The sequence below is a fragment of the Brachyistius frenatus genome, unplaced genomic scaffold, assembly GCF_029030835.1.
Source record: "Brachyistius frenatus isolate BFR_SWC_R1_liver_20210118 unplaced genomic scaffold, ASM2903083v1 Contig_410, whole genome shotgun sequence".
Lineage (NCBI taxonomy): Eukaryota > Metazoa > Chordata > Actinopteri > Embiotocidae > Brachyistius > Brachyistius frenatus.
The window spans coordinates 123,669-141,445 of NW_027211009.1; the positions used below are offsets into that span (position 1 = coordinate 123,669).

The window sequence follows — 17,777 nt, forward strand, 5'->3', positions numbered from 1 at the left end:
GGGGGATTTGATTGGCTCGGGGGACTTGACTCTCTGGGGGGACTTGATTGGCTCAGGGGACTTGACTCCCTGGGGGGATTTGATTGGCTCGGGGGACTTGACTCTCTGGGGGGACTTGATTGGCTCGGGGGACATGGCAAGAGGGGATTTAGCCTCTGGAGAGGTGATTCTGGGGGGGGCGACTACTTTCTCCTTTGACTCGGACTTGCGGATCGTCAGAGTGAAATGGGCTTCTTGTTTGCCTCCAGCGTTTTCCACCAGCAAAGTGTAGCTGCCTTCGTCTGACATCTCAACGGCAGAGATCTCAAGGGAGGAGTTGTACTGACTGAAGACGATGTGGTGGCGGGCAGTCGAACCGACAGGTGCTCCGTTGTGCAGCCAGGCGATACGAGGTGCTGGTTCACCGTCCACGTTGCTGTCGAATCTGACGATGTCTCCTTCCTCTACAATCAGAGACTGTGGTTTAGTCAGGATCTGGGCAGGAACACTCGGCTTCTCCCTCGGCTTCTCAACGACAGCGGTGGTCACAACTGTCGTTTTCGAGGAAGAGACGTGGTACACCTCTGTTTTGGTCATCTCTGGCAGATGGGCGGACGGAGGCTCCTCGTCTTTGCGGAGCAAAGAGAAGGCGGCATACTCTTCTCCTGCTACATCCAGTGTGGCATAGTCAGAAGTCTCTCCTTTGGCGTTCCTGCAGACCACGCGGTAAGTGCCTGAGTCCTCGGTCACGCACCTGATGATCTGGAGAGTCAGAACTCCGCTGATGTTCGTCATGTGGTATTTGCCACTCTGGTGGATCTCTTTTCCGTTGTGGAACCACTTGACCTCGGGCTCAGGTTTGGCCTGGATGTTCAGGGTGAGCCTCGTGTTGGAGCCGTAGGGTATGCGGTGAGAGCGCATCCTGATGGTGATGCGTGGGGCGTGGTCAAGGCTGAAGGGAGCCTGTGCGACAACCTCGACCTTCCTCTCCACGGATCTCCTCTCTGATATCAGAGCCTGCTTCCTCTCCTCATACCTGGACATGAAGTCGACCTTCGGGAACGTCAAATCTGTCTTCGCAGCTCTCTCTCGGGCAGGAGAACAACTTGCCTCGGCTTTAGCTGTTGGGAGTTTCTTGATTGGTTTGGGAATATATTCTGAGGTAAAGGTCGACAGGTGCTCAGATTCGGTGGCCTCAGAGATTGTTGAAACAGTAATGGTTGTTTCCTTCTTCGAAGTCCGTGTCTTCTCCTCAAACTCCATGCGTTTGAGTTCGCCCTTGTAAGAAGAAATCCTCTGAGCGGTAGTGTGTGGGCGCAGCAGCTCCTGGTCTTCCCTCTCCTCATACAACCGCTGCCTCTGTCTTGGAGGTTGGTATGTAGCTTTGTCGTGACGCTGCCGGAGGTCAACGTAACTTGGGCCGGCTTCGTTTTTCGATGGAATTCGGTAGGAGTCATATCTGTGGATCTCTTCTCCCTCTTCGTCATCACTGTAGACTCTTCTAGGAGACGAGGGACGCAGGGCGGACAGCTCGAAGCGAACCGGGCTGAGGCTAGGTGGAGAAGCAGAATAGCCGAGCTCCAGCTCGTCCTCCAGACGAAGCCTGTCCTCCTCCGTCCTCTTCATGGACAGGTATTCTTTCACAGGCAGCAGCAGCTCCTCGTCTGACAGGTCGCCCAGAGACCTCCTCCTGAACCTGTGGTAGGCCTCCATCTCAGGAGAAGGAGTGCGATGCCTTGAAGGCCTCACGGTCTCCAGGTCATCCTGAGTCATTGAAGTGATGTGCCACCTCGGCTTGTATTGGTCCTTGATCCTGATGGGCACCTCGTAGAACTGGTCCCACCTGGAGAGGCGAATACGCTTCATCCTCTTCTGCTTGATTTTATCCATCGGCTCGGGGAATTCATACTGGTCCCGCAGCTTCTTGTACCATTTCATGTCAGAGAGTGGCTGGAAGTATTTGATTTCAACGTCCTCCTCAAGAACAGCTGGGTTAATAACCCGAGGTGTGGGGACGACGTACGGCATACGCAGCCTCTTCTCGTCGGCCCTCTTCTTCCTCTCCTCTTGTTCTTTCTGTATCTCAGCCTCCGTCTTCTCTCCCTTCTTCGTTGTGACGGCAGGTTTGAACATGGTGGCTGCCTCCCTCACAGCTTGCACCGCTGCAGGTGGTAGAGGCATAACAACCGTGTCAGACAGAATCTGGGACAGCCTCACCTTCTTGTCCAATTCCTCCTTTCCAGCTATCTTTTTCTTTTCCTTCTCAGTGGGTTCATACTCCTTCTTTACATGAGCAACGCGCTCTACTTTGAGCGAGGCCTGGCAACTGGCAGATCCAGCAGAGTTGGTAGCAGTAACTCTGTACACACCAGAGTCCTCGGGCAGAGTGTCTCTCAGATGAAGGATGAAGTAATCCAGCCCCTCATGGACAACCTCAATGGCCGGTCCAAAGGCTAAAGGCATGCCATCCTTCTCCCACTTCAGTGTGGGATGGCCGGACACTCTGATTTCGTAGCGCACGTTCTGGCCCTCCCTGCACTCAACATTTGCAAGCAGGCGTTTGAACATGGGCCTCAGGGTGAGGTCTGCCGGTTTAGGTCGAGGAACGACGGTCAGACGAGCCTTGCAGCTGTCGTCACCGTATCTGTTGCGCGCCACAACGCTGTACTCGGCGTCATCCTCGTCCTCCAGCTTATGGATGATCAGCTGATACAAACCCTTGTCGCTGATGAAAGTATATTTCTTGTCGTCTTCTCCGGGGATGAGCTTTTGTCCAGATTTGTGCCAGTTGACACGAGGCTCTGGGTGAACAGTGATGGTGACACCAAAGCGCACGTCCTCACCGAGGTAGCATGTACGGTTGACCAGAGGAAGGGTGAACTCTGGTGGCTTCTGGAGCATCCTGGCCGTGTCAACTCTGCGCTTTGTTTTCTTGACCACACGGGTGGTGAAGAAGTCGCGGTAAGATCGAACACCACTGATGAACAGCTCTGCGTAGGCACTGTCCTCCCCGTACTCATTCACCACCTTGCATCTGTAAGTGCCGTCATCTGCTCTGGTGACCTTGTTGATGGTAATTACAGCCAGACCATCCTCATATTCGATTTCGTATTTGTCGCCGGCTTCAAGTTGCCTGACGCCACAGTACCAAGTCACTTCAGTGGTGCTGTCATAGTTTTCAATATTGCAGATGAACTTCACGCTGTCGCCCTCACTCACCACCGCGTGTCCAACCTGGCCTGCGACAGGCCCGTGTTCGAATGGAGCAATCTTCACCTTGGAGACAAAGACGCCACGCTGGGACCTGATGGAGCCGCCGCTAGCCACGCGGGCCGCAGAGACAACGGTGTTCCACTCCTTCCTCACCATCGTCTGGTAGTATCTCTTATGCCTGCTGGTTGGGATCGCTCTGGCACTGATCTCCTCCGCTGGCTTGGTGAGCCAAGGATGCGCCAGAGCCTCAGCTGAAGTCATGCGGTGCTTACGGTCCTTGGTCATGAGTCGGTCTGTGAAGTCCAATGCTTCGACACTGACCTGCTTGAAGGACTCGTCGTCATAGCTGTAGGCTGCATTGGAGATGTTGTCGATCATCTGTTGGTTGGTTTCCGCGGTGAATGGATTAAGTCCACTGACCAACACATAGGCAAGGACACCGACGGACCACATGTCCGTAACCGTGCTAACCATGTCACACTGGTGGATCTCAGGGGCAGCGTATTCTGCAGTGCTGTACTGAATCTTGATCTGGTCACCCGGTGTCAGGTGTCTGCACTGTCCCAACTCGATAATCTTCACATTGGAGCTGGTTCTGGTTGTGTAAATGATGTTCTCAGGTCTGATATCAAAGTTTCCGTAGCTCTCAGTGTGCAGGAACTCCAGAGCTGAGCAGACCTGCCTGATGTAATTCACAATCTCACGCTCATTGAGCTCAAACTCGGCTGTATTGAGACGCTCAAAGATATCGGCACCAGAGATGAAGTCGTAGATCATCACCAGCTCCTCGGGGCTATCGAAAGAGTCGTGGAGGAGGAGGTAGTTTGTGTGTTTGGCCAGATTCAGTGTTGCAATTTCTTTCTTGATGATTGCCTGATCGGCACCTCTGACTTTTATGAATTTAGCCATGTAAGTCTTCTCAGAGCTGGTGTTGACACAGCGGTGGACGATGCCAAACTGACCTCTTCCCAATTCCTCTGCAATGGCATATTTGTTGTGCAGATTCTTGCTGTCGCCATGTTGAGCCTTGCCCTTCGGGACACGTCCAGTATCGTCAACCTCCCTGTCATAGAGCAGAACTCTGGCTTTGTCCTCTTTGGTCATGACCGGTCCGCTAGTTTCGGATGGGGCACTCTGTCCAAACTTGTTCTCAGCAATGGCTCTGAACTGATAGCTCGTTCCTCCGAACAGATTGGTCACGGTGTAGTGGGTGTCGCGGGACTGGGCAACACGCTCCCACCTCTCTGCGGTGGTGGGGCACTTCTCAATGATGTAGCTGATGACCTTGCTGCCGCCGTCATTGGCTGGGGCCACCCAGCTCAGTCTGACTGAGTCCCTGGAGATGTCACTGGCTGTGACACCGCGTGGAGGATCAGGCACGTCAGCCACATCCAGCTCAACTGTTTGCTGGTCAATGCCGAATCTGTTCTTGGCACAGACGATGTAGAATCCAGCATCATTCTTCTCCACTCCGTTGGGGAATACCAATGAAGTGAAAGACCTGGTGACGATGACCTGGTAGTGGCCATTGCTGTCGATGAGGTCTTGTCCTTTCTGCCATGTGATGACAGGATCTGGTTTGCCACCGAAAGGAATCTTGATATTGACCATCTCTCCGCGCAGGGCAGGGATGGCTTCCTTGTCCTTCAGGTTCTTGGGCAGGTGGATCTGGGCAGGGACTAGAAAAGAGAAAAATAGTTTGTGAGATCTCATGTTTTATTTGAATTTATAAATATGTTTAGCATGTTTACAATGGTTTTGTACAAGTCAATGGTTTTGCTGGAGAAATTGAATATTGTGAGCTTACTTTCAACATCCAGAGAGATTGTTGCACAGATGGAGCCTCCCTGGTTGGTGGCCCTGATCTGGTAAACAGTGGAGTCTTCCTCATCAGCCTCGGTGATGACCAGCTGGTGGTAACCTCCCTTAAACTCCTGGATCTTGATCTTCTTTCCGTCAGATTGGATCTCCTTTCCTCGTCTGAACCATTTAATCACAGGCTTGGGTTGTCCCAAGATCTTGCAGACGAGGGTGGCGTTGCTCTTGTACTTGATGCTCATGTTCCTCAGCTCCTCCTTGAAGGAAGGAGCACGAACCTCAACGGCTGTGGCAGGAACGATAGGAGCGGTCTCCTCGCTGTAGTCACTTTGTCCTCCGAGATTCTCGCACTTCACGCGGAAGATGTGCTCGACGCCCTCAGTCAGACGCTTGGCGGAGAACACCGTCTGTTTGATCTCATCCGTGGTCACCGGAGTCCATTCGGTCCATTCCTTCTTGTCCTTCTTATTCTTCTTCTCAAGGCAATAGCTCTTGATCTTGGATCCACCGTCGCTGAGTGGAGGCTTCCAGGAAACCACGCAGGAGTTCTTGGTAATTCCAGAAACAACAGGTGACAGAGGTGGTGATGGTTTCTCTGTGGACAGAAAAATATAAATATGAAATTGGGTATGTCTTCATGGGAAGTCATGTGGTGTATTACAGTTGTGTGCTTACTTTGTTAGAAGTAGTTCTGAAACATAACTGGAGATTGTTTCAAACTTACCAAGCTGGCTCTTGATCAGGATGGGGGAAGTTAGCTCTAGCGGCTCGCTGTTGCCATAGCGATTCTGGGCGTACACACGGAAGAAGTAGCCTGCGCTGTCGGTGAGGTTGGGCACGCGGCAAGACGTGCCATTGATGGAGGATGACACGAGTTCCCACTCGGTGTCCTCCTTGTCTTCGCGCTTCTCCACGATGTAGTTGGTGATCATACTGCCTCCGTCATCCTTGGGAGGCTTCCAGCTGATGATAACAGAGTTCTTCAGGAGGGCATCCAGGACAATGGGGCCGTGGGGCATATCAGGCTTGTCTGGGCACAGAAGTATTATATATAATCATTCACAAATTTGATAATATCGCCTTTAAAAATGCATTCGCTGTGGCGAGTAATTTCAATGAACATACCATAGATTTCAACATTGAAGGCGGTGTCAGCCCTGCCAAAGTGGTTGTGCAGTCTGATTCTGTATTTGCCTCCATGGACTCTGCGCTGCACGTTCTTGATGACCAGGTGTGTGTAGTACTCGGTGGTCTCGATGCTAATGTCCTCGGTGTTCTCCAGGGTCTTCGCCCCATGCAGCCACATGATCTTGGGCTCAGGACGACCGATGTAGACGGCGTGGATGCGCAGAGTGGTTCCCAGGCCAGCGTAGTAGGTTTCTTTCAGCGGGTAGTCGGGGTGGAATGATGATGGGGCCTCCAACACCAGGACGCCTTTGGTCTCGGCTTCTCCGGCATCGTTGATGGCTTTGCAGGTGTACTCTCCCTCATCCTCTTGCTGGTCTGTCATAATAGACAGGGAGTGGTTGCGGCCGTCTGAGCTCATCTCGTACTTGCGAGACTCGACAACCTCCTTGCCATCATGATACCATTTAATTTCAGGCACAGGTCTGCCGATAATCTGGCACTTCATGACACCAGGCTGGCCCAGTTTGGTGGTTACTTCATCCATTTCCTTCCTCAGGCTTGGTATAGTTTCAACTGTAAGTACAAGTTGAGAATGTATATTTATGAAACATAAGTGTAAATTATGAAAGTTGTAATACAAATTTTTACAGTATATTTCAGTTTGCTCACCACTCAGTTTAGTCTTGATGCATGTGGCAGTCCTACGAGGTCTGCTCATTCCTGTCTCGTTCTCAGCAAACACTCTGAACTCGTATTCCGTGGCCTCGGCCAGTCCAGGCATGGTGAACTGCATTTCCTTCAGCCTCTGCTTGTTGCACTTCTTCCAGGTGCTCTCGATGGACTTCCTGTAGTCCACCCAGTAGCCCAGGACCTCCTTTCCACCGTTGCACTCGGGAGCCTGCCAGCGGACGGTGATGGCATTCTTCGACACATTTACTGTGTCGATCTCGCCGGGCTGGCTGGGCTTGTCTGGAGCGACAGAAACAAAAAAAGAAAATTAGCTCTATTAATTTCAGGTCTGTTAATGACCAGAAAGTACATTTGAATTGAGAAGGAGACTCACCGAATGGATCCTTGCATGTGACTGGGTCAGACACAGGACCAGCCTCACTCTCGCCAATGTCGTTCACAGCAACAATGCGGAACTGGTAGTCTGTATCAGGCGTAAGTCTTGGCAGGGTAAACATGGTGGAAGTGATCTTGGTCTCATGGCGGGACCACGTCTCAGCGGACACCACCTTGTACTCAACAAAGTAGCCAGTGATGGCAGAACCACCGTCGTCCTTTGGTCTGGACCAGGCCAGTGCCACGGAGCTCTTGGTGACGTCCATGATCTCTGGCGGGGTGCTTGCAGGCTCGGGGGGACCTGGTTTGAAAAACAGATAACTTTTGAGTTATTATTGAATTGTTTTACACAATTCAAAGATTTGGAGACTGGAAAAAGGAATACTTACAGAGAGGAGTCTTGGGCACCAGTGTCTGCTCGGACTTTAGAGATCCGCTGACACCAAAGGAATTTTCAGCTGTGACCTTGAAGTGGTACTCTGTTCCCTCCTTCAGGCCCTTAACGATGAGCTGAGTTTCAGTCACCCTTGAGTCCACGGTGTACCAGGCATTTCTTGCTGCCTCACGTCTTTCTACGATGTAACCAAGGATTTCTGAGCCACCGTCATCAGTGGGTGCTTTCCATGACACCTTCACAGAGTTGGCCTGGATCTCTTCAAAGACCATTGGTCCTTCTGGAGCACTTGGGCGGCCAATGACCTTCACCTTAATTTGGGCTTTCTTCTTGCCAACCCTATTCTCCAGCAGGAGGTCGTACACACCAGAGTCGCTCCTCTCTGCTCCCTTGATCACCAGCTCGCTGGCATCCTCGGTGGAGGCAATCATGGCCTTGGTGGACACCGCACCACCATCCTTGGACCACTTGCAGGTTGGGTGAGGTTTACCTTTGATGGGCAGAGACAGCCTAACGACTCCGCCGTAGCGGACCACGTATACATCTTTGTATTTGAGCTCCAGGTCATAGTCAGGAGATTCTGCAGAACAATCAGGGGCACAAAAGTCAGTTTCATTTTGTATTGATTTTACACGTACACACAGGATGTTAGTGCAAGGAGTAGTTAATGTGTCCTCACCGAGCATTTCAGTCACAGTGACTGTTCCAGGCACTTCAGCAGGCTCTCCAGAGCCGCCAGCATTGCAGGCCATCACACGGAACTTGAACTCCTCTCCTTGAGGCATTTTGGTCAGTGTGTACTCGCAGATCAGAGATGGTGTGGTGTTGCACTTGATCCAGGCCATAGTGCCCACTTTCTGCATCTCAATCAGGTAACCGTCCACCCGAGCATCTCCCTCCTCATCGGGAGGACTCCAAGCCAGCGACACAGAGGACTTGGTAGTGTCGGTGATCCTTGGGTTCTGAGGACAGCCAGGTGGATCTGAACAGGCAGGAGAAAAGCATGTCAGTATTTCCTGCTACTTCAGTATATAATGCGTAAAAGTGTCATGTCACAAGTTACATCATCAAGTCTTCTCTGATGAAATGTGTCTCTCACCGATAGGATCCGTTGCCACTGCTGGTTTGGAGGATAGACTCGGTTTGCTCAGTCCTCTGGCGTTGATGGCTGTGATTCTGTGTTCGTACTCCAGGCCCTCAATCAGCTCGGTCGACCTGTATCTGGTCATGGTGATTGGGTTCTTGTTGGCGCGCACCCATCTTTCCGACCTGACTTCTTTGCGCTCAATGATGTACCCAGAAACCTCAAGACCACCGTCTTCCTCTGGCGGGTTCCAGGCCACGGTCATGCCATCACGGGAAACATCAAAGGTGGTTGGACGGCCAGGAGGTCCAGGGACATCTGTAGAGGAGGGAAAGCATGTTACCGTCCAGCTGTTGACATATTTCTCTCTGTATGATGGTACTGACAAAATGTTTCATCCAGATAAAACCAGAAGTCTTACTATTCAAGCTCCTGCAGGTGACGATCTCGGACTGCAGGAACTCTCCGGTGCCGTAGCGATTTACAGCAGCCGCACGGAAGACGTACTCATCTCCCTCCGTCAGGTTCACATATTTGAATGTTGGTCGGCTAACGGAGTCGCAGACGGGCACCCAGCCCGGTCTGTGGGCGTCACGCTGCTCCACCACATAGCCACTGATGGGAGCCCCACCATCTCTGACCGGTGGATCCCAGCTGCAGGTGACGGTGGTGGAATCAACCTCATCCAACCTGATGGGTCCCTGTGGTTCGTCAGGTTTGGCTGGTAAAACAGAATTGATGGTTATGGTCATTATTTTCTGTAACAGTGTCAATCTTGAAATGAATGTTCTGGACTTAAAAAAATAAAACAAAAATAAGAACTGGGAGATGGTTTCTTACAGAGAACGATGACCTTGATGACCTCGGTGAGGACACCAACAACGTTCTTCAGCTCCAGGGTGTAGTCACCGCTGTCGTCGATGGTGGTGTCTGACATGGTCAGTTTGGAGAACTTGCCAGTGCTCTTGATTTTGACACGGTCTGTGATTTTTAGCTTATTGTTGGCAAAGTACCAGGAGCAGACGGGAGGAGGCCTGCCGACAATAGGCAGGTCGAGCTCCAGAGTCTTGCTGGCCAGGATGTTAACAACCTTCTGAGGAATACTGGAGAAGTCCACCACGGGCATCACTGCAACGGAAAAAGAGATACAACATCATCAACAACTGTGAAGTTACTGCAGTGTGTAGATATTTATTATGTTTAGCTGCAGGCAGCACAGCCTTCATCTGTTACCTCTCTGTTCCTGCACAGTGACGGCTGCAACCAGCTCTTTGGGCTCGCTGGCTCCTCTGCTGTTGACGGCTTTGATTCTGAACAAATATTGCTCAGTCTCGTTCAGCTTCTCGATGGTGTGCTCGAAGTCCGTGAGCTTCAACGTGGCCACCTTCATCCACTTGTCAGTGCCGAACTTACAGGCTTCAATGACGTAGCCCGTCAGCCTGCTGCCACCGTCGTGCTCAGGCTTTTCCCAGCCCAGGGAGACGGTGCTCTTGGTGATGTCGATTACCTCCAGCTTGTGCGGCGGCAGAGGCACTTCACAAACCAGGATGACATCTGGAGTCTCACAGGGCTCACCGATACCGTAAATGTTCTCAGGCAGGACCCGGAAGTAATACAGCATGCCCTCCATGAGGCCGTCGATCTTGTAGGATGTCTTACTCCACTTGGCTGTCACCGTCTTGTAGGCTCTCATGGAGGCCTCACGCCTCTCGATGATGTAGTTGTTGACTGGAGCACCTCCATCCACAGTTGGGGCTTCCCAGGAGATGGTGATAGACTCCTTGGTCAACTCTTTGATCTTGATCGGTCCAGTTGGTCCAGGAGTGTCTAAGAATGAAAATACATTTTGCTGTCAAAATGGACAATTTTCAAAAGCTACTGCATCATGTGAAATCAAAATAAACATTTCTTCTAGAATGAACTCTAATGAAACATCTACTTACCATACACCTTGACGAGAATGTTGACTTCCTGTTTTCCCGCAGAATTCTCGGCCACCAGCGTGTACTTGCCAGCGTCGTAGCGGTGGACTTTGTCGATGATGAGAGTGGTGGACGTGTTGGTGACCTCGATGAAGCCTCTGTTGTGGAGGTCGACACCAGGCTTGCTCCAAGTGATCGCAGGAGTAGGACGACCGGTGACGTTGACGAAGAGGCGGAGAGAGCCACCAGCGCGCAGGCAGATGGTCTTCTTCAGGTCATCGTGGAGCTCGAAGTCAGGAGTTTCTGTGTGAAAGGGCGGGATAATTAGTGCTTGGTTTATAATGTTGGTTATTTAGAAAGGAACTATTGGAAAGAGACAAGTTACATAATTTAATCAAATTTTGTATGGTAAAGTACAAAACTGACATCTTAATGAATAAACTGTTAACTTTAGTTGATTATTATATTTGCTTTGATGTTTTCCAGGCATTTACTCACCGATTCTCTCAACTGGCTCCGTCTCAGCGCACGGTTCGCTGAAGTCTCCTATACCGTTGACGTTAATGCCAGCCACCCGGAAGCAGTACTTCTTGCCCACAGAGAGTCCATTCACCACGAACTCTGAAGCACGGAGAGTCTTTTCGTGGGCCTTCGTCCATTCCTCTGCTCCAGCTTCTTGCATCTCCAGGATGTAGCCAATCACATCGGCTCCGCCGTCATCCACGGGCCGGGACCAGGCCAGGCTGATGCTGTCGGCGTGGCTGTCAGTGATACGAGGAATAGAAGGAGGAGCAGGGGTGCCTGAGAGGAAACGGTACAAGATCAATACATCTGATAAGATAAAGGGTTGACTGAGGTGTTGGCAGATGTCATGACCCGTTAGTCACGGATCTAAACACACCAGATTTATGCATTTAAGATCATCTGTCAGTTCTTCATGATGTCATTTTAGTTAGTCACTTCAGGATTTCGCTGAGTTTGTGTTTTTTTGCGATCAAAACTGCAGCGGATTTTCTCAAAACTTGTGATGTAATTTGTGGAGTTTTAAGGGAGGTTTTTGCGTAAAATTGCGGGAATTAGAAAAAGTTGCAAGTTCAGAAAGAAAAAAGCATTGTTTTTTTTAAAAAATGCTACCTGATTAAGGAATAAATCTGTAATCACTTCCTGTGATAATTATCATGCTGCACATCACAGGATATCTGATCACTTCCATTGATAATAAGCATTTCATGAGAAAATTGTATTGTGAAGGCCACCTTTTCCGCAAACCCCGCCACTTCCTGTTTCTCCTCTTGTTGCGGTTTCCTCCGGTGAACAATTTTATTTGGTGATGAAAACAGGAGAAGAGACTTTCCGATTGGAAATGAGGAGTTATTTTTGTTAATAAAGCGAGTTTTGTCTGAAAAGATTTACTTTATATCATTAATACTCTCAGCACAGATTGTGATGATGATGTTTTTTGTTGAAAAATCGCGGGAATTTTCAAATATTGCAAGCTTCTGCAAATTTTGCAGTTTGCTTGAATTTGCGTCAATTATTGCGATCGCAAAACCACGATTTCCCAGAGGGACTGATTTACTGAGGTGTTGGCAGATGTCATCATCCATTAGTCACAGATCTAAACAGACCAGATTTATACATTAAAGACCATCTGTCAGGTCTTCAGTATGTAGTTTTAGGTATGTACCAGGTGGACTTACATGTTGGCACTCTGCAGACGACATACAGGGAAACCTCACTGGCCTCGCTCTCTCCAGCCTTGTTGACAGCTGTCACTCTGAACTGGTAGATGTTGCCCTCGGACAAACCGGACACCTTCAGAGTGGTGTCCAGGTGAGCGCCATCCCTGTTTACCTTCACCCAGCGGGCACTCTTCTTCTCGTGTCTCTCCACCAGGTAATGGATCAACGGGCTGCCGCCGTCGCTCTCCGGCTTCAGCCACTCAATGGTGGCGAAGTCCTTTCCTGACGCCAGGATCTCCGGAGCTCCAGGAGGAGTCGGCACCGCTGGAGGACAGAGGAGAAGTTGAACAAAGAGTTGAGAGGTTGTGGTTTTAATTGTATTGTCATGTGTTATGTTGTAATTGTCTATCGGTGTCTTTCAACAATGATCTGACTGTTGTACTTACTGAAGGTGTTTCTGGCGACCATGGGCTCCGACTGGAGGTAGACTCCGGCTCCGTACTTGTTGACTCCCCGGACTCTGAACAGGTACTCTGTGTTCTTGAACAGCCTGGTGATGTCACAGGTCAGCTCCTTGCACTCAGCATGCATAATTACCCAGTTGAGTCTGTTGGTGTCACGCCTCTCCACGATGTAGTGAGCAACATCGTCGCCGCCATCCTCGAGGGGCGGCTTCCAGCTCAGGGTGCACGACTCCTCGGTAATCTTGCTGATCTCAATGCTGCCCTCACAGACCCCAGGTGTGTCTGTCAAAAAAACCAAGATCACACTAAATTACTTTGCATGATTGTGACAAATGAATACCTCCAGTGCGATCTGTAGTTACACGAGTTGAAAGGTTAAAGAAAAAAGCCCCTCACCGAGCACTTTGACGTTGACCTCGGCGGTCTTGGTTCCGCTGACGTTCTTGACTGTGAGGAAGTATTTTCCTGTGTCATCTCTGTCACAGAATTTGATGATGGCCATAGCCTTGGTGGGGGTGTACTGCAGGTGGTACTTTTCACACAACTCCAGGTCCCTGCTGCCCTTGGACCAGGAAGCCTTAGGGTCAGGCCTGCCTCCCACCGCTGCATCCAGAACCAGGTCTGATCCAGCTCGGACCATAACGGTTTCTGACAGGAGTTTGCTGTCCAGCTGGGCCTTCGGAGGCTCTGTTGAGTGGAGACGAGGTACATGGTTTATTTTTATTGTCAGTGAATTAAGATGCGTTTATGTCACAAGTCTGAAAGTGTGCTGTATTGGTGCTGTTGTGTCACGGTAACAAATCTTACCAAAGTCGGTCTTGCACTGCACCGACCCGGTGGACTCGGAGGGAATGCTGAAGACCTGGTTGGCGTTCTTAGCGATGACTCTAAACTCATAGGGCTCTCCCTCTCCCAGGGCGGTGATGGTGAAGAAGTTGTCTGTCACGTTGGTGTAGTTACACTTGAGCCAGCGGCCCTCGCCCGTCAATGTGTACGGCTTGCGTTCAATGATGTAGCCCACGATGGGACTGCCACCGTCGTTCAGTGGAGCCGACCATTTGAGGGAGACTGTGGTTCTTGTAACATTTGTGACTTCCGGCTTACTTGGTGGATCTAAAAACCAGATACAAAATTGTTTGTCAGATCATTTAGCTTCTTGGAGTATTATATAAAAAAAAAGATAGTGTCCAGTTGGAACTCACCAACTGGGTTTTGAGCGACTGCTCCCTTGGAGGCCTCGCTGGCTTTGCTCAGCCCACCGCTGTTCATGGCGTAAACCCTGAATTGGTACTCCAGGCCTTCAACCAGACCTTCCATCTTGTAGTAGCACTCAAAGCACGGGATCTTGTTCTCCCTCACCCACAGGATGTTGTTCCTCTCCTTCTTCTCAATCCAGTAGCCTGTCACTTTGCTGCCACCATCGTGGTAGGGCTCCTCCCATTTCATGGTCATCGTGTTAGAGGTGACATTAAAGACTAAAGGCCTCGTTGGGGGGCCTGGAGGTGCTGTGATAATAAATTAAATTTTGTTGTTACAGTCTCGTTCAGTTGAAAACACTTCTACAAACATTGTAAAACTGTCTAAAATGCTCTATTTATTATACAAACATTAAATTAGGAGGAAGTAAAGCACTTACTGAACGGATGCTCTGCCACAATAGTCTCAGACTCAGTCGACTTGCTGACACCAAATTGGTTCTCGGCAGAGACCCTGAATGTGTACTGCATGTATTTGGTCAGGTGACTGACGTGGAGAGTTGTGCGCTTTACGCTGGAGTTGATCAGCTGCCAGGCGGTGGACCCTGACTCTCGCTTCTCCACAATATAGTTGGTGATGTCGGTGCCGCCGTCGTCCTCTGGTGGTTGCCAATCAGCGACGCAGGACTCAGAGGTGATGGATGTGATTTCAATGGGCCCGGTTGGAGGACTGGGTCGGCCTGTGACATTAACTTCTATAGTAAAGGTTCTGGTTCCTGCCACATTCTCCAGAGTCAGGTAGTATTTACCACCATCTCCTCTCATGGCCTCCTTGACAGAGATGCTGGTTCTGTCCTTTGCTACTTTGATGGTAACTCTGTCTGAGCTCTTCAGCTTCATCTCCTCCAACTTCCAGGAGACCTTGGGAGCAGGTCTACCACTGATGGGAACGTCGATGGTGAAGGTGCCGCCAGACCTGCATGTGACGAGCTGGTTGGCGATCTCGCTGAGATCAGCAGCAGGTTCGATGTGAGGCTCTTTGACCAGCACGGCAGCCAGCGTTTCCTTGGGCTTGCTGTAGCCAGATTCATTCTTCGCCTTCACACGGAAGTCATATTCATCGCCCTTATTGAGCTTCTCAACAGCATAGGTGAGATTCTTGGTGTTGCCAACCACCATCCATTTGTCTGTACCCTTCGCCTTGGCCTCGATGACGTAACACTGGATGCGACTGCCACCATCATGTTCTGGTTTCAGCCAGCCCAGAGACACAGAGCTGTCTGTGGTGTCGAGGATGTCCATTCTCTTTGGAGTCGCCGGCTCTGCGGTGGCAACGACGGGATCGGTCAGCTCAAACGCCTCACCCACGCCGTGCTGGTTCTCCGCAGAGACTCTGAAGAAGTATGGCACACCCTCCAGCAGGTCCTGTATCTTCAGGATATGCTGTTTGCACTTGCCACCAGACTGCGTCCAAGTGCGGCGGCTAGCCTCCCGCCTCTCAACAATATAGTGATGGATTCGGGCTCCACCGTCACTGAGAGGAGGCTCCCAGATGAGCGTGACAGAGCCTCTGGTTACCTCTTTGAAGGCGACGGCCTGCGGTGCTCCAGGAGTGTCCATCACCTTCACGACGAACGTAATGGCCTTGCTGCCGCTGGCGTTGTCCAGGTTGACGGTGTATTTGCCTGTATCATTTCTGGAACAGTTTTCAATACTCAGAGAGCTGAAACTGTCGGTCGTGTTGATGTCTGCCATGGCACCCAACTCTCCCTCCTCCTTCACCCAAGTGGCAGTGGGAGTGGGCTTCCCTCTGAAGTGGATGCCCATGCGCAATGAACCTCCGGCCTTGACGATGTGTGTCTGCTTGAAGGTGGCGTCGATATCCACCTGTGGCGGTGTCAGCCTGTCTACAGCCTGAGCTGGCTCTGGAATCTCCTGTTCCTCGCCTCTACCCACATGATTGACAGCTGCGACACGGAATTTGTACTCAGCTCCTGTCTGTAGACCCGTGACCACGTAACTTGTGTCCGCCACAAGCTCCTCATTTACCCTCTTCCACTCTTCTTCTTCTCCCTTCACCATCTCAATAATATAGCCGAGGATCTCCATGCCTCCGTCGTCTGCGGGCCTGGACCATTCCAAGCTGATGGAGGTGTTGGTGGAGTCCGACACACACACCACAGATGGAGCACAAGGAATATCCTTTGGCTCGGCAGCTTTGATCGGCAAAGAGATGTTGCTAGGTGCTCCGACACCAGCATCGTTTACGGCCATGACACGGAACTCGTATTCCGTATCCTCCGTCAGGTGGGGCACCTTGTGAGCACATTCGACGATGGGCTTCTTGCTAACCACTTTGTAGAAGCGGGTCGTCTTCTTCTCTCGTTTCTCCAGGACGTAGTACTGAATTGGGTTTCCTCCGTCAGATGTGGGAGGAGTCCAGGACAGGGTGATGCTCTCTCCTGCCACCTCAGTAGCGTCAGGAGTGCCTGGAGCATCAGGAGCAGCTGGAGGAAGCAAGTTTGATAGATGAGTGCATTTAACTACAATTAGGTAACATGGAAATATAATTTGTATTTTGTATTAAATATGAAATTTGTAAAAAGTCCTCCCTTCTTCCCACTTACTATACTGCATCTGTGCAATGATGGGGCTGGATTCTAAAGGTCTACCAACTCCAAACTTGTTGACAGCGGACACCCTGAACTGGTACTCATTGGTCTTGATGAGCTTGGTTGCATTGAAAGTGCACTCCATACATTCATCAGACACCAATGCCCAGGAAATCTTGGCAGTCTCACGCTTCTCAATGATGTAATGTGAGATCTCAGAGCAGCCGTCATTCTCGGGTGCGTTCCAGGACAGAGTGCACTTGCCCTCTGAGATGTGGCTGAAAGTGATGGGTCCTACTGGCTCCCCAGGAGTGTCTGCAACACATCAGTGTGAGAATAAATACGTGAATAAACACAGTGATGTAAAATACCACATGGCAGTATAAAGAGCAAAACGTCTGGACTGTGGACCTTGGACTTGGACCAGAATGTTCTCCTTCTTGCTTCCAGATCCGTTGGTCGCCTCTACAGTGAAGAGGCCGCGGTGTGAACGATCCGCATCCCTGACGAACAGAGTGCTGGATCCAGCCACGGTGATGATATCCATCATCTTTTTGGTAACTGCCACACCGTCTCTGTACCAGACAACCTTGGGAGCTGGGCGTCCAGTGGTGGTCACCTTCAGCCTGATGTTGTCTCCTGCCTTGACTGTCAAACCCTCAAAGTACTCTGGACCGAACTCAATATTTGGAGCAGCTGGTTTTGAGAAAAAGGGGCATTAGTTTACAGTGTGCAGCTTTACTGAGCTATAACAAAGTCATTTTCTGAAAAATTAGCTGATGGAGCTGTCAGCTGTTTCTAAAGGGCAGCAAAAGCAGTGTTAACCACTCACATAATTTACCTATCAGTTTAACATCACAACCCTTCAGTCCTGTCGTTACTCACCATTCTCACTTCTGACAAAAATCATGCCAGAGGAGTTGGACGGGGGACTGACGACGCCAATGGCATTTCTGGCAATTACTCTGAACTCATAGCGCTCATTTGTTGCCAGCCCAGTAACGGCGTACTGACAGTCATGTACATCAGTCAAGTTGGCCTTGAACCAGCGACCTTGCCCTTGTCGTTTCTCGATGTTGTAGCCGGTGATCTTGCTGCCACCATCACGTTTGGGTGCATCCCACTTCAGTGACACCGAGTCACTTGTCACATCAGTGTAGTCAGGCTGGCCAGGAGGATCTGAAAAACAACACATCTTATTACTTGTTTTCATTGTAACT

At 50.5% G+C, this 17,777-nt stretch overlaps 1 protein-coding gene across 1 annotated transcript in view; it reads right to left on the bottom strand.

Moving 5' to 3' along the window:
- The window catches only part of ttn.1 (titin, tandem duplicate 1), a gene marked incomplete at its 5' end in the record, with an annotated part of 76,027 nt that overhangs the window by 341 nt on the left and 57,909 nt on the right, over nucleotides 1-17,777 (bottom strand). The window contains 23 exon segments of the mRNA XM_069725127.1: nucleotides 3-4,871; nucleotides 5,000-5,605; nucleotides 5,735-6,040; nucleotides 6,136-6,711; nucleotides 6,808-7,107; nucleotides 7,202-7,504; nucleotides 7,593-8,177; nucleotides 8,277-8,579; nucleotides 8,697-8,999; nucleotides 9,103-9,402; nucleotides 9,522-9,809; nucleotides 9,915-10,508; nucleotides 10,625-10,906; nucleotides 11,102-11,404; nucleotides 12,304-12,609; nucleotides 12,732-13,031; nucleotides 13,146-13,436; nucleotides 13,557-13,862; nucleotides 13,952-14,254; nucleotides 14,386-16,452; nucleotides 16,573-16,872; nucleotides 16,969-17,253; nucleotides 17,443-17,736. Coding sequence (XP_069581228.1) covers nucleotides 3-4,871; nucleotides 5,000-5,605; nucleotides 5,735-6,040; nucleotides 6,136-6,711; nucleotides 6,808-7,107; nucleotides 7,202-7,504; nucleotides 7,593-8,177; nucleotides 8,277-8,579; nucleotides 8,697-8,999; nucleotides 9,103-9,402; nucleotides 9,522-9,809; nucleotides 9,915-10,508; nucleotides 10,625-10,906; nucleotides 11,102-11,404; nucleotides 12,304-12,609; nucleotides 12,732-13,031; nucleotides 13,146-13,436; nucleotides 13,557-13,862; nucleotides 13,952-14,254; nucleotides 14,386-16,452; nucleotides 16,573-16,872; nucleotides 16,969-17,253; nucleotides 17,443-17,736 — 14,370 coding nt within the window.